The following is a 15,481-nucleotide window of genomic DNA, read 5'->3' as shown; positions in this document are numbered from 1 at the left end:
TTACATGGCAGTAAGGCTGAGATTTCCTCTTCTACTTCCTTCGAAATAGTATTTCTGGTTCGGTTCATGCTCATTTGAATAATTTCAGTTGTGCGCCGATCACTTTCTCACGCTAGTACGACAGCTGACCGTTATCAAGGCGGAGAAAGTAGCTCAGGCGCACCTTCACGGTCTTTGAAAAGATGGCGGTCATAGAATCGCGATGGCCGCGCCGTTTTTCATAAAACGTGATTGTATTAACTATTTTTAGTTGTGAGTAATAGAAGTGAAAAACATTTTTGCGTAGTTAGAATAAATTTTAGTTTTAAATTTGAAAACGTTCAGCGTCAATTAAGAAACTGCGGCTCCGTTTGTGGGCCAGTTAAAGAACGCCATTTTCAAAAGGGTGACCTTTTTTTTGCGCCTCTCGATTCGCGCGAAGCTGCAGGACGCACACTCCCCTGAGGCTGCAGTTGCTCGCTGCGCTTCGAAAACATGGCAGCGAGACGTTTGCGAACGGTGGCCTGGATCGGCGGGGGCTCAATCGTCGCAGCGTACGGCTTCACGCACTACAACGAACTCCGGCGAACAGCCGCCACTGCAGTCGTCGAAGCTGCAGATCCGAAGGACACGCCAACTCGGCCACACCTCCCTTTGCCGAGCCGCGCCGCGCAGCTCAAGAGCCTGCGCGAAACGCCCGAATTCGATGTTCTCGTCATCGGAGGCGGTGCGACGGGAGCCGGAGTCGCCTTGGACTCCGTAACGCGAGGTCTGCGGACCGGTCTCGTTGAGACGTACGATTTCTCGGCCGGCACGAGCAGTCGGAGCACCAAACTCATCCACGGCGGCGTGCGCTACCTCCAGAAGGCCATCATGAACCTTGACATGGAGCAGTACAGGATGGTGCGCGAAGCTCTCCAAGAACGCGCGAATCTGCTCGCCATCGCGCCCCACCTGTCCAGCCCACTGCCCATCATGCTGCCCATCTACCGTTGGTGGCAGGTACCTTACTACTGGGTAGGCATCAAGATGTACGATGTGGTGGCGGGGAAACAGTGCCTGAAGAAGAGCTACTTCCTCTCGGCCAAACGGTGCCTCGAACTGTTCCCCATGCTGAAGAAGGAGCACCTTTGCGGCGGCCTCGTCTACTACGACGGTCAGCACAACGACGCTCGCATGAACGTGAGCATCGCGCTCACGGCCGCGCGCAACGGAGCCAGCGTTGCCAACCACACGACCGCCGTCGCGCTGCTCAAGAAAAAGGACGAGAACGGGAAGGAGGTCGTGTGCGGGGCGAGGGTAAGGGACATGCTCACGGGAGAGGAGTTCAACGTGCACGCCAAGTGCGTGGTGAACGCGACAGGACCCTTTACTGACACCATACGCCGCATGGACGACCCCAACTGCAAGCCCATCTGCCTGCCGAGCTCCGGCGTCCACATCATCTTGCCCGACTACTACAGTCCCGACAATATGGGCCTACTCGATCCCGACACGAGTGACGGACGCGTCATCTTTTTCCTCCCTTGGGAGAACACAACCATCGCAGGAACAACCGACAGGCCTTGTGCAGTCACGCACTACCCAGCACCTACAGAAGATGATATTATGTTTATCCTGAGCGAAGTTCGTCACTACTTGAACCAAGATGTGGTTGTGCGCCGAGGGGATGTCCTCTCTGCATGGGCTGGCATCAGGCCGCTTGTCGTTGATCTTAACAAGAGCGTGCCGGGAAAGACGGAAGCAATTGCGCGAAATCACATAATCTACGTTAGTGACTCGAATCTTGTTACCATTGCGGGAGGCAAGTGGACTACCTACCGTGTCATGGCTGAGCACACTATGGATGCAGCGATCAAGGCCTGTGGCCTGAAACCACAGCAGAAATCTCAGACCCTTGGTTTCATGCTCGAGGGCGGTCACACCTGGACGCCGACGTTGTACATACGTCTTGTCCAGGACTTTGGGCTGGAACCGGCAGTTGCGAAACACCTATCCAGAAGTTACGGTGACCGTGCAGTGTCTGTCGCAAAGCTCGCTGCGCTCACTGGAAAGCGCTGGCCAGTCCTGGGACGGAGACTACATGAGGAATTCCCATACATTGAGGCAGAGGTGCGCTACGCGGTGCGAGAATACGCTTGCACGGCTGTCGATGTGATTGGTCGCCGCATGCGGCTTGCTTTCCTCAATGTCCAAGCGGCCTACGAGTGTCTGCCAAAGGTCGTTGACATCATGGCTGAGGAGCTGAAGTGGACCAAAGAGAGGAAGGAGCAAGAATTGCAAAAGGCCAAACAGTTTCTCGACATCGAGATGGGTGGCGACGTGAACAAGGAGTCGCAGAAGAAACTCCCCATGACTTTCACGACAGCCGAGGTGGACCAGTACATCCAGAAATTCCAGGCCATAGACAAGGACCGCAAGGGCTACATCAGTGTGGTTGATCTGCGTCGAAGCCTCAAGGCTGCGGGAGAATCTGTGTCAGAACTGCAGCTGCGTGAAATGCTGAACGAGGTGGATCTCAATAAGAACGGCCAGATTGAGCTTAGTGAGTACTTAGAGTTGATGAATGCCATCAAAACTGGCTCCATCGCTGGAAGCCGGTTGGCCCAGGTTGTTGACGTGGAGTACTCGAGGACATTGACCCCCGACAGAAGTGGGGGTGGTCTTTAAGTGTGACTGTGAAGCCTGTAGTTCTCGTTCTTCTCTATTACTCCGAATACCACGTAGAAAAACAATACCTGCCACTTATCTCTCTCTTGTGATGAGCTATGCCACTTCTCCATGTGCTCACAGGAAGTACGGTGTTTGTCCTCGTTAGTCCGGGCAGTTTCCTTACCCCCTTTTTACTTGTTCTATTCTTCCAGATGATAACAAGAATTATCTGCCAAATGTCTTATCGATAGCTTCTTGTTAGCTTGAATAATTCTATGGAGCAGATATTGCTTGTCTTTGTAGATTTACTGCATTTCTTATCCCATGGTGTGTTCTATAATCACGTTATAAGAAGTTTTATCAGACCCAGTATTCGTGCTTTGCTATGAAGCTACGTATGTCGATAATTAAACCAGGAGGCAGATTTCCACACTCGAGTGATAGAGAGCACCATTTTTCTGCCCCACTTGGTGCATCTCAAAGTGCTTTGCTAAACCGTATCCCATCTGTTAAATTGGTGCTGCACATGCTATCAACCTTGCTCTTTTTAAAAATGTGCACATGCTACACCAAACTCTTCTACTATGTGTTGTGCGTATTTTTGTACAATGATTTTTTTTTTCAGTGTGATGTCCTTGTGCAGATGTTTGAAGCCACTATTTAATCGGTGACACTTTTCTTGCTATTTAAAAATGGTTCCTGTAGTTCAACTCTTGCTCTATAACATTTGATAGCCCGTCATTCTAAGTGCTGCGAAATCTGAAAAACAAAACAAAACGTAAGCTTCACAACACCTTCTCTAAACGGCCGTTCATAGGTTCGGTGGCTTGCATAGTGGCTCTGAAATAGAAACATTGATATTAGGGCTAAGCCTGCTTTTCACTAGCCGGCGCTGCTTACTTTGACACATAATTCTCTTCTGCCCACTGTGATAAATTAAACAAAGGATGCTATCGTCACAGCAGCTTCAGAAACATCACTCATTTGTGGCAGTATTTGCGGATATGTCTGTTGTTAGTACCAAATACTTGTTCTTCGTCTGTGTTGAAATTCATCGAGAACAGCAACTGGTTTGTTTTGGATGTCGCGCGTAACGCCATTGTGATAGCAACTAGTCGTAGTTTGTGATCCTTGCTTGTGGAATGCAGATGGCATGGCTTTTTTTTTGTTAGATCTGCTTGACCCAGTTCCCATAGCTTTCATGATCTCTAATAGTTCATACATTGCTTAAAATTTACTAATTGCCAGTCATTGAAATGGCAAGTGCACGTACAGGAAATCTTCAAAATTCTCTTGCACATTTAAGGCATTTGTCTGATAGGTATGTGTCGCTTGTCTTGACGCTGGCTGCCAGCACGGGGGGGCACACGCTTTATCATTTTGCAGCTTGTGTTCATGCACATCGCCTCTGGCACTAAGTGTAGTGGGATGTTCAAGTGTTTTAATTGAATCTCAAAGAATTAGTGTTCAAATCAAATAATGAAAGCTTCGAAGCTGTTATATTGTTGCGTGGCAAAGCATGCAAGGAAAGTCTGGTGCGTTTATTCTAGTGGTGCTGTGTAATGCATCACTGGGAACCCAAACACCATGTTGTTTGTTATGATGAGACAGTGTGGAAATGGCAGTTTGCCACATTTTATTTCTGATTAGTGATCACATATTGTTTGGGTTGCGCCTGTCCGTTATTATTGCACGCCGTTGTGCATTGAGAAACTGTGAGTCATTCGTATTGTTCCTTTACCGCAGTGATGCTTTTGCTGTAGTACATGAGCCTTGCCATATAAAATAAAGTTGACTGCGCTAAACTCTGTCTGCTGGTTACAATTGTTGAATGCACTTCTATATACATTGCAAAATCGTTTGTTCATTTTCTGAGTAGCTTATAAAACGGCGCAAATCTTATGTGGGTTGAGCTGCGGCACAAATATTTGCAGTGGCAGAAATGCACGTACTAATAAGCCGACAAAAAGGCGAGCGAGAAACCGCACACATAACGCAAGATGACAAAAATTACGAGTCCACTGTTAGTAGCCAGAAAGAAGGGAGGACGCAGACCTGGAAGTCTTTGTAAATGCTGTGTTTTTAGTTGTGAACAAGCCCGTGTACAGTGAAAATTTGCGAAATAGGCACCTTTCTTACATGTCGGTAACATCTACTTTTAACAGAAACTAAACCCTATAATGCAGGCGGAGTGCTTTGATTCCTGCCTGCTGCTTTGCATGGCCCAAGGCAAATCTACATTGAGAGAACATCGTAGCAGCAGAGCTGAAGCACAAGGGAAATTTAAGTGTGGTCCGACATTCCCACTGGTGTTACGACCTTGTCCCATCACAAAGCTGACATGGTGACAGAAAGGCGTTTCCCTTCTGCCACCTCTCCTCCTGAAGAACCCTCTTATAGATGGTCTGGCAGTCATGTTGCTGCTAAAATCAGGACGCCATCCACAGCGCTTAGACGAAACCTGCATTTTGATTCCGCATGCTAAGCACAACACTTGTCTATTAGAATGAGTGTTCAGCGGCAGCGCATTAAACTGTGCACGTGCTTATGACAAACTGCATCGTTCTGCAGCTCCAAGAAGCAGCCGAGGTAGGCAGCACCACGGAAAGGATCTGCTACAGCCACCAATGCTCTACTGTACCGTGAGAACAGGGCTGCTGTGGACAATGCTGTTCCTTCCTGATAAGTTGAATACAGACTTCTTGCGGCTAGGCGTCTACTTCGGTGGCGGCGCTTTGGACAGTCAACACACTTGTGACAAACTGCATCTTTTTTGCAGGTGAGAGAGTGCTTATTTGCTTTTCGATTTCTTTACGACTTATTTCTTAAGACATGCTAGTTGTGTTTCGTGCTTTTGGGGTGAAGTGTTCATATTGATACCAGTTTTACTTTACAATCTCAGCAAGGAAAGAGAGGGAGAGGGATGTTGCAGTCTTATACGCAGAGTTTAGGTGGTACACACGTGCTGAACTGGAAGACATAACAAATCAGTTCAGCACTGCAGTGACACTTGCAATAATTTCATAGACGGGATGCAGGACCTAAACGAAATAGTAAATAAATTAGATTTTCGAAGAAGCAGAGGACAGAAGGACATCAACAAACATGCACACACAAGAAGACGCAAACACCAGCATTGTACTGTAACTGATGATTTAGTGTCAAAAGACCTGGCTTATGTAAAAGAACAGGTGCACTGACAGCAGGGCATAAGACAAATACCACAAGAAACCAGAAAAATCAACACAAACAAAAGCACCAAAAGAACACGTGGCTTTTAAAAAAAAAAAGTATGAAGGCTAGATGTGGTTATATACCGATGTATATAGGTAACCACACTCAGCTCACCAGCTAGCTTGTTGTGCATATTAATAAATTAAAAAGCTTGGTCTCTCAGAATGAAAACTAAGATATGAAAAGCAGATTAATATGAAATTACAGGAGTCGGAACAGTTTTGAAGTAGTAATAACATCGAAATCGAAGGTCTTCCAGATGAATGCTACTGTCTGGTCAGAAAAATCTATGAACTGTTTGACGCAGTTGATGAGAGGGGCGTTGATGTCTGTATAAAAATCCAACTGCAACTGAGCAACCAACATCGTTTTTCATTGCGCACAGCATGGAAACAGAGACTCGATACTTTCCAAGGCTAAAAAAATGAGAATTAGCATGAAGGAGATTGGCATGGACATGAATAGCGGTGGAATTTCTTAAAAGGGGCCCTGCTACACTTTTTCAGCATGGTCTGAAAACCCTGCTGATCAGCTCCCGAGAACGCTTGAGACAAATAACTTAGCACAGCACGTGCTCTGCAATTCAGAATCGGTTATAAAATTCAACTAAATGTTGCTTCCTCTCCTCTGGACAAATGAGGATAGAAGTTCAAAAATCACTTGTAGAAGGCTATCTATCTGTTAGCCATTGGCTGATTTGGACGTGGAACGCTTGGTCGATACATAAATTGCTGCAAAAGGCCGTGATTTGTCCACGTGTGTGCGCTAAAAATCCGTGTATTCGAAGGAAAAAAAGAAAAGAAAGTACTCAAGGTCGCGAGGCGCCTTACGTATTTCCTTTCTCATGTCACTCCTATTTGCTTAGCTTCCAGCGCTTTCGTTGGAACGAGAGAAGAGAGAATGCGATTACAGCGTGCGGCATATCTTTGCTGCTCTGCTTTTACTGGACAGATTCTTAAAATTTTTGCGGCGTTTAATTCGCGAGGCAATAAGCTTTTTAGAGAATCCACCCTATAGTACTTGAAAAAGTGTTTCAGGGCCCCTTCAAATGAACATTTTACACGGTACAACAAGCAGTTGCTTGGAGCAACAGTAGCGAAAAAGAAAGCTCAACAGAAAACTTGTGTAGACAGATGGTGGAAAAGTTCTCGCAAGAAAAAATGAAGATGACGGTATCCTGCAAAGGTCTTGCTCTAACGACCTTCCAAAAACGACTAAAGCTGGCATCGGTTAACTGACAAGCTATTTTCCTTTTTGTAGACGAGTATGTTTGTTACACGTTGCAAGTATTTAGCACCACATTAAGATCTAATCAATCTGATTTCTCTGTGTTACACATAAATGCTAGAAGTATAGAAAACAAGCTTGACGATTTGCAAATTTTTTCCTTAAGTTTCTTCTCCTGAGACTAGAAGCTATACTTTAATGGATATTTGGCCAAACCAAAAGTGATGACATCCCCGTCTTTAACAATTACACGAGCATACACTTGGATCGCAAAGGTAGAAAAGAGGGTGGTGTTGTGATGTATATCAATAACTGCTATACTTATAGCATCACTAACGAGTACACAAGGCTCTATGTAAACATTGAGTGCTTAGTTAAAACATTTTTGTTTCAGCTTTCAGCCATATATTGGCAGCGAGCTGGCTCTAAACGTGATTTCTTAGACTTCCTTCTGCAATAGCTGCAATCTTTCAGACCAATATGTTGCCTTTTTTTTATTGGTGGTTACACAAACATGAATACAGTTAGCAATGACCGGTCTGTGGTGGACTTCAAGAGTTTCATTATGTCGCATGGATTTAAGAATTCCGTTTCTGCTCCCACGTGTATTGGTTTTAAGGCAGGTACAACCATAGACGTCTGTGTTACGAGTGCCAGCGCATCACAACTAATCAGTAGAGTGATAGTTGGAGATCGAAGTGACAATTTGCCAGAGTTTTATGTTACTACGCATTTCTTTCACAGACGAAAGCTAAATGTATGCAAGTATCGAGTGATAATGGCAGGGATCCTAATGATTACTACAAAAACATTATACCGAGTTTCTTTTACATTGTGACTGAAGAAATCAGAAAGGAATTAGAAAACTACAGATTCATTCTTCGCTCTACAGAAGAGCAAGAGAAAAAAAATAAGATGTATCCCCTTTCTATTACTACGCGAGACTGTTTAAAGAGCCAGTAAGCAAGCTCTCACTTTTTTTTTTAAACCCTCCAAACAAGCTCCCCAATTCATACAGTAGAACACGGTGATCACACTTTTTAAGTATTACAGCACTGTACACTGCATAGACCCTCCATTTCAAAAAACGATTCCCGTGGCTCTTTCATTCATACATTCGGAGATGCAACCTTGCCCATGGGCAACTTGACGTGCCACTGAGCTCGTTTATAGGTCATTTGCCCATAAAACGGCGCTTTGGTTCTGCTGTGATGCTCTCTCGGGTGCGCAGTCTGCATTTTCATTTTCCTGCACTGCTCTCTGCCGTTTTGTGCAGCCCGGCACTACCGGGAGAACTGGTAATGCCAGAGTAAAAGCCACCGAGATAAAAAAGTGTCACGCTAGGGGAAGGCTGCTCCTCGCACTGCGCTTCCACCCCATGCCGCTATGATGCGTGCTTACGTCGGGGACGGCCTGCTCGGTCATTGACTGCTCACTGATTATGTGTAGCTGGCAACGTGCCCCGTTGCGAGACATGATGACGGGCTATGCCTTCACCCTCCTCATTGACTTCCTCAATATAGCCGGTGATCGTGAAATTCTTGCCGCAGCTTATTCACATTGCAAAACTGAACATTTTTATCTTCATAACAATTTTTTCGTGCTTTTTTCCCTTTAACATAACTTTTTGCTGTACTAGTAGCATTCTTGTTTTTTTGGGTTTTGAATGCCCAGGGTACCGTTTACCGCACGTATTACTAACATGATAAAAATGCCTATTCAGCTTATCTAGCACGTAGGTCCTGTGTGAATTAGTTACAACCTCAATCTGCGTGAATTTTCATTTACCGTATTTACTCGATTCTACCGCGCCCTCGATTGTAACGCGCACCCGGTTTCCACGACGAAAAAAAAAAAGTAAGACATCGATTGCAACGCCCACCCATTTTTCTCGTTGGCCCGCACGATCACACCACTCACGAAAAAGACTCCTTTCGGGAGCGTCTTCCATTTAAATACGAGGTACGGGGGAAGCTTGTGCCTATCTGACGTGGAACGGAGCATTGCCGTCACTCTAGTTTTACCGTGGCCCATGTCAGCATGCGAACTTGCTTCCCCCCCTTCTTCTCGACGGTTGTGGTGCCAGGCATGTCGAAGTAAAGAGGCGTCTGATGGGCATTCCCGATTTGCCAAGCAGGTAGCCGTTGTTGTGCTGCAAGTTTAGGACGAACATCTGAAAACTGTGAAGCTTTTCATCGTACGCTTCCGGAAACTTTTCGCATATGCCCGTTTGCCTTGGGAGGAAAAAGCCTTTCCTCTTCATAAAGTTAGTTATCCAGCACCTGCTCGCTTTAAACTGGCTCCGCATTAGCCCTTTTTCTAAGGCTAACTGCATAGCCTGCACATGGAGCAGTTCTGTCGTCTCAGGCCACTGTGCCACTCACTGCTCAATCACATACTCACCGAGCAGCTCTTCAATTTGCGAAAACCGATCCTGCTGCGGTTCACTGAAGCCTTTAACTTTGCTGTTGACAATCTTCTGCTTTTATTGCCGCCAGTCCCGCACGCACATTTCATAAACTCCGAACGACCGTGATGCGGCCCAATTTCCATCCGTTTCGGCACACGCGATGACTTTTCTTTTAAAAGCGGCATCGTGGTGCACTCGTCGAGTTTTTGGAGTCGGTCCTTCCATGCCGTTGATGCTAATGCACTACAACATGACGAACTCCTCAGAACACGTACGAAGTGCCGCACATGGGAAACACATATGCAGAAATGGCCGACGCGCCATGCCGACGCACGTAAGGGACGGCCATTTTGGAAATGCCGGTGGCAATAGAATGACCGTATTCTTTTTTTTTTCCCGTACTCGATTCTAACGCACAGGCGATTTATGAACTCGCTTAACCGGAAAAAAGGTGCGCGTTATATTCGAGTAATTACGGTATGTAATATGCATGTGTAATGTGTATTCTGTGTTAATTATGTGCATATTTAATGCACACCATATTGGTTTCCATGCAGAATAGAAGTTATCTTTTATCTGCTTTTTTTTCTTTTGGCTCCATATTGAGTGCAATGCGACTTCTTTTATAACGCATAAGTTTTCTGAACGCTGCATGAACTGAATGAGAGGAGAAGCCTTGCCACGCTGTGTTACCCTTTAGTCTTTGTCCGTGCAGGGCATGCTCAGAAATAAAATTAGGGCATTTAGAATTTTCATTTTAAAAGTGTGTACTGACAAGTAATGTTGTGATGCCATTTATCCACACTCCCGTACATTCTTGTCACCACTGTTTACCCTTATCAGCTACAAATCTTGTCCGAAAGCTTAATATTGGATCTACTTTGCAAGACAGACTGGTCCAGTCAACGCTCACTGCGACATATGGTATCGCTCGTTTGTTTGCATGCATTATACCAGGGTTTGACAACCTGCAGCCAGCAGAACAGTGTTATGTGGCCCCCGGTATGACTTCAACCCCTCCCCCCCTTCTTTCCTTATCACTTCTAACATGAAGGCCAGTGTGGCAGCTTGTATATAAAATGGGATTTTCACTTGTAACCTACGTTTCATTGCAACTTTCAGATATGCACGTGTAAAATAAATGAGCTATAATTATGGGTGTCTGAATATTTGAAGTTTCGAATATATTTCTAATAGTGTCCACTATTTAATTTGACTTGCACTGAAATTTTACTATTTGGAGTATTCAAAGTTCCTAAATACAAATAAAGTCAACGTTCAGTAAAAGTGGCCCCTTCAGATTTTTAATGTTTCACCCCATCACATTCTCGTATTGCGGCAAAGCTTCTTTGACTAAAGAAAACACTGGCTTCAACACAGAGTTGATATATGCAGCACAAGTAAGGGCTCAATTAATGCTGTTTTGAACATGAAATTTTGAAAGAAAGCCCAAACAATTGACGCCGAAGATGAATAGCATCCGAAATTTCGCATGTTCTTATATGTTGACATTTATGAGCCAGATTTTGAACTTCGATCTCGAAGGGAGCATGTCCTTGTTTGCCACGTCAGCTGGGCTTGAAAGAAAAGAAGGGACTGAAGAAATAATATTGTCAGTAAGCGTTCAGTTTTCCAACAATACTTTAAGGCACGAAATCATCTACATAAATTCAATTCAGTTTTTGCATTGTCTCCTTCATGATAAGACAACTGTGAAACAACACCCATCAGTGCTTCACCAAGTTAGCAAAAATGAACAATTTCATGTTGCTATATCATAAGAATATGCTTAGGGACTCTCTGCAACATTTTCTGTGTAATTTTTCTTCAAATTAATCAAAAGTATTTCAGAAGTATTCTAAGAATATTTTATTCGATTCGCACTCAAACTTCAATATTCTCGTTAGCTTCACACGCAAAATTTTGCTATTTTTACAGTTCTAACTATAATATAGTTTTCTAATTTAATCACAATTCTTTGAATTTTTATCTTTGTCTTTAAAGCACCCCCTCCCCCCTCAATTCGCTATGCAGTTCCCACCCATCATTACTAGAATAAACTGAGTTTCAAAGCTCCGTGTTTCCACCAGCGGAGGAGGATGGGCCAAACAGCAGTCGGGAGAAGTAGCGGCGCTGCAGTCTGATCTTGCGCTACTCTCGGTGCATCGTCTGCTACGGTGGCGTACCGCGGCAGTTTGCTGCGCTGTTCCTCGCGTCGGATTCCCTGTTGTCCTGTTATCGAACTTAACCATTCATCATGCGCTTCCAGTCGACATTTTCGCGTTGCATTTGTGGACTGGTCAAGGTCTCCTGTATAGATTGGCCCAGATGTGTTGCTCATTGCATGTTGGCTAAGAATTGATGTCTTGCCTGTATTTGTGCGATCTGCATTCGGTTTAACCTCCAGTACAGAAAATTCTACGTGAATGAGCATTTTCAGCGTAAAAATTTCATGACAACCGCTACCATTTTAACCACTGTCAACTTGCTTAGACGAAAAACGGCCCAAAACGTTTGTAAAAGCCTCAAACAAGTTGACCTAATAGAATGCAAAAATGCTCTATAAAAAACATACTCGTGTCTCCTACTAGTTATGAAAAATAAAAGACTTTCTCCAAAAAACAGTACCCGTGCTTCATTCACACTGTTGACCAGACAAATCTTCGCGACGGCTACCAATCGATAGCAGAGTGCAAAATATTACAGCAACCTCACCTCCTTTCTCGCATTTTCCACCTTTTCAGAAAGTTTCTGATTAGTTTTCTTGCAAAAAAAAAAAAACTAATACTATTCACAAACAATGTTTTTTAAAACATAACCTTCATGTTCTCATGGTGAGCAATACAACTCAAAAGATGTAGTGGCAGCCACTCCAACTTTTCAAGGATAATCTAAAACAGGTCATCAACCTGGTGGTTTTCATGAAAAGCCTCTCGACAGTTTTCTCAATTGCTTTTAATGTAGAAAGAAGGCCGTGTAAGGAATGATCTAAGCAGCCTTCTTGAAGACATCTCATCTGAATGAGTACATTTTCATTTGGTTTGGGTGCGCCTGCTCCAGGGGTGCTTGTGAGAGATGCCAGACGACCTCTTTACATGTTGTCACATATTAAATTTTTTTACCAAAGTACTTACAGATGCAGAACACTCATGGCGGGCTACTTCCTGGTGTACTTCGCTGCACCGAGAAGTTACACCGATATGTACCACCGTTACCTGCTGTAAGGTTCAGAAATGAGAACACTGCGATTGACAAAAATACTTATTGCTGTAATATGAAGGAACTGTAACAAAAACTGGTCACTGGCAGAACACTACCACTTACATACGCTTGTGTTAGTTAATAAATATCCACTGCCTTTAAAACAGCGAGATAGTTGGCAATTGATCGAATGTAAGTATTGAGAGCGTTGCTCGTCACGTTTTTTTCGTCTTGCTGTTTTATTTCTGGCGGCTTCTCCAAACTGGGCAATGAGCATTTGAGGGGCGCCATGCATTTAGGGTAGAGGAGGAATTCGTGCTTTGGTTATGAACATTTTGGCTTCAATATACGGAATCGAATCGCTGGGAACAAGCCTGGATAGGTGCCGGGTGCGAACTCCCACTTTTTACATGAGATCAAGACTTCTTGTCCAGCAAGACATGATGGTAGTGCGTTATGATGCCGTCATTCTCACACTGAGCATCGCAGACTTTGCGTTTGGCAGTGAGATTTCTATCTTTGCGACGCAAAGCTTAGTACCACCTTTTGAAATGCGCCGGATTTTTTCGGAGGTCTGTCACAGTCAACAGTAATTGGTTTATACCTCAATCAAGACTAAATGATGGCATGCAATTGATTCACTTTACTATGCCTGATTTAAAAGTTCTATTGTAGTAACATGGTCTTAAGTTGCTTCTATCCTCTGGTTACTCTACCGGGTTATTTTAGTTAGAGGTTAGAACTATCTTTCATTGTGTGCTTTGATCATGCTCTTAAATTAAGTTGCAGGATAAACGACTGTCTCTTCACCTATACTTATAATTTTTATGCATTGTATATTATTTGAATGTGACAGTTTCAACTAGATCATTTCACCGAAATTCCCGTGTCCCGAGTCACTGTCAGTTTCTCCGGTTGTGAGCGAGAAGACATCATCTAGTTCGTGACGAAAAAAAATGAAGAAACCTGCCAATCAAAACAACAAAACTTCAGTACGATTGAGAATCAATCCCAGGCTCTCTGCATGGCAATCAGGTGTTATACCACGTAGGCACGCCAATGGTCAAAACTTATTCGGAAAAAAGAACAATGTGAATTTCATGTAGTAGAAGTTCTCATTAATATTGTGTCCAGCCAAAAAAGTGAGGCCTTATGTTTACACTTCTTTTGTTCATGTAGTAGAAGGAATTTCTTCAATCTACGTAATATTAGGTGTAGAAGCATAGAATCCCGTCAGGGGCGTCTAAACATGTGAAATGCACGAGTGGGTGTGAGAAAAAACCAGCCATTACAGGGCGCTCAAACTTATGTTCGCAGGTTGCGTTACGCATGCGTAAATGTTGCTGATTCACAAAAGGAACAATTATGACGCAGTGGGCACTTCGCAACTGTACTTACAGTAGAAATTCTACGATAGTTTGCACGCACAGTTGTTCGTTCCCTCACGACATGGTTGAGGCTTATACCGAGACGGAAGCTAGGCTAATAATTGAGAAGGTTATTCGCAAAGGGTGCAGTTACGCTGCTCTTTTTCACAAAGGGTGCAGTTACGCTGCGGTCTGCTCTTGAAGGCGAAGTTCAAGTGTTCTCTGACTTTTGTAATTGTTGTGTTTGGAACTGTTGTGTAATTGTTGTCGTACAATATACATAATACTCAATGGCATTGCCTTTGCCATATCTGGTAATTGCTACTGCATAGATAATAATAATAATAATAATAATAATAGAAGTATAATTTTTATATTCACTACAATATGAATTCTCTCGGGTAGCCTGCAAGGTTGGACACCAAATTTGCTTAGAATCGTTCGTCTGCTCGCCTGTCACCGCTGGGCAAAATAGATTGGAGCCTATGTATATGAGGTCCCCAAGCTGCTTATAGCACCTTTTAGGTTGGCCCACGCCACTGTGTCACCGTGTTTACACAGAAAATAAATAATGAATAAACAAACAAGTGATTGAACAAGTTGCGTGGAGCGGAGTCGTCATTGCGGTCGCCGCTGTTGGAGACTGGTGCAAAGGTTGTTCGCATACCTCAATGTAGATAAATCTGCTCCTCCTCACTACGCCTCATGCATGGCGAACCCATTTTCGTTCTACTACGCAGTGCGAAAAACAGTCTGAGAAGTGATGTGAGAATAGAGCGCACCATTCGTAGTAGCCGCTTGAACGTCGCCGCTACTGATCACAACAAGCGTGTGCCGCATCGCTGGAGCAAGATCGTTCTGCAGGGACAGTAGTTTTCGTGACCGCCACGCGACCCGCCTCTCCGACGGAGCTTTCAAACTGAGTTTATTCTAGTAACATTGGCTTTCACCTGCTGTGTCGGCATTGTGCAACTTGGCCCCCTTTGTGAAAAGATTGCTAATCCCTGCATTATAATCTTCTTACTGCTGTCGTTTTTGTTAGCGACATGATTGAACTATCTGTTATATTATTCGGAAGCATTTGTTCTAGCTTTTCTTGGAGCTTAGTATGTGCTAAGCATTGGGTTATTTCTCTATCATGTTCTTTGCACTCACGTGAACTTGTCTTTTTAAATATTCTCAATTCCCTCTCACTACATCACACCAAGCAGTGAGAGCCGTGTTGTGAATGAAGATGATGAAATGGTGCAGAACGTCATAGCCTTGCTCTATTACTGGCTCACTCATGCATTTCAATCAGTCATCCACTATGGAGTCTATGGTTTTGTCCTTTTGCTACAAGAAATTGTTCGTCAGCCTTTGTTGCTATTTGACGACAGCTTAGACACTTTTGTAGGCACCTCTCTCTGGG

General features: G+C 44.2%; 2 protein-coding genes across 2 annotated transcripts in view; both read left to right on the top strand.

The window, feature by feature from the left end:
- The first annotated feature begins 356 nt into the window (after positions 1 to 356).
- On the top strand, positions 357 to 4,436 carry Gpo1 (glycerophosphate oxidase 1). The gene has a single exon (XM_037421904.2). It carries the CDS (start codon positions 475 to 477, stop codon positions 2,647 to 2,649), a length of 2,175 nt encoding a protein of 724 aa, XP_037277801.2. The 5' UTR covers positions 357 to 474; the 3' UTR covers positions 2,650 to 4,436.
- Positions 4,437 to 4,585: 149 nt separating this feature from the next.
- LOC119170673 (uncharacterized) overlaps positions 4,586 to 15,481 on the top strand; it is a 34,728-nt gene continuing 23,832 nt past the window's right edge. Inside the window, exon 1 of the mRNA XM_075886917.1 lies at positions 4,586 to 5,410. The gene's annotated coding sequence lies outside the window, so the exon portion shown is untranslated. The remainder of the gene's footprint in view (positions 5,411 to 15,481) is intronic.

This window comes from Rhipicephalus microplus, chromosome 2, assembly GCF_043290135.1.
Source record: "Rhipicephalus microplus isolate Deutch F79 chromosome 2, USDA_Rmic, whole genome shotgun sequence".
Taxonomy (NCBI): Eukaryota; Metazoa; Arthropoda; class Arachnida; order Ixodida; family Ixodidae; genus Rhipicephalus; species Rhipicephalus microplus.
This window is presented reverse-complemented; position numbering and strand designations above follow the sequence as displayed.

Bases quoted from the DNA above. Each gene is read 5' to 3' on its own strand.
- Gpo1 (XM_037421904.2), top strand. From the start codon at position 475: ATGGCAGCGAGACGTTTGCGAACGGTGGCCTGGATCGGCGGGGGCTCA.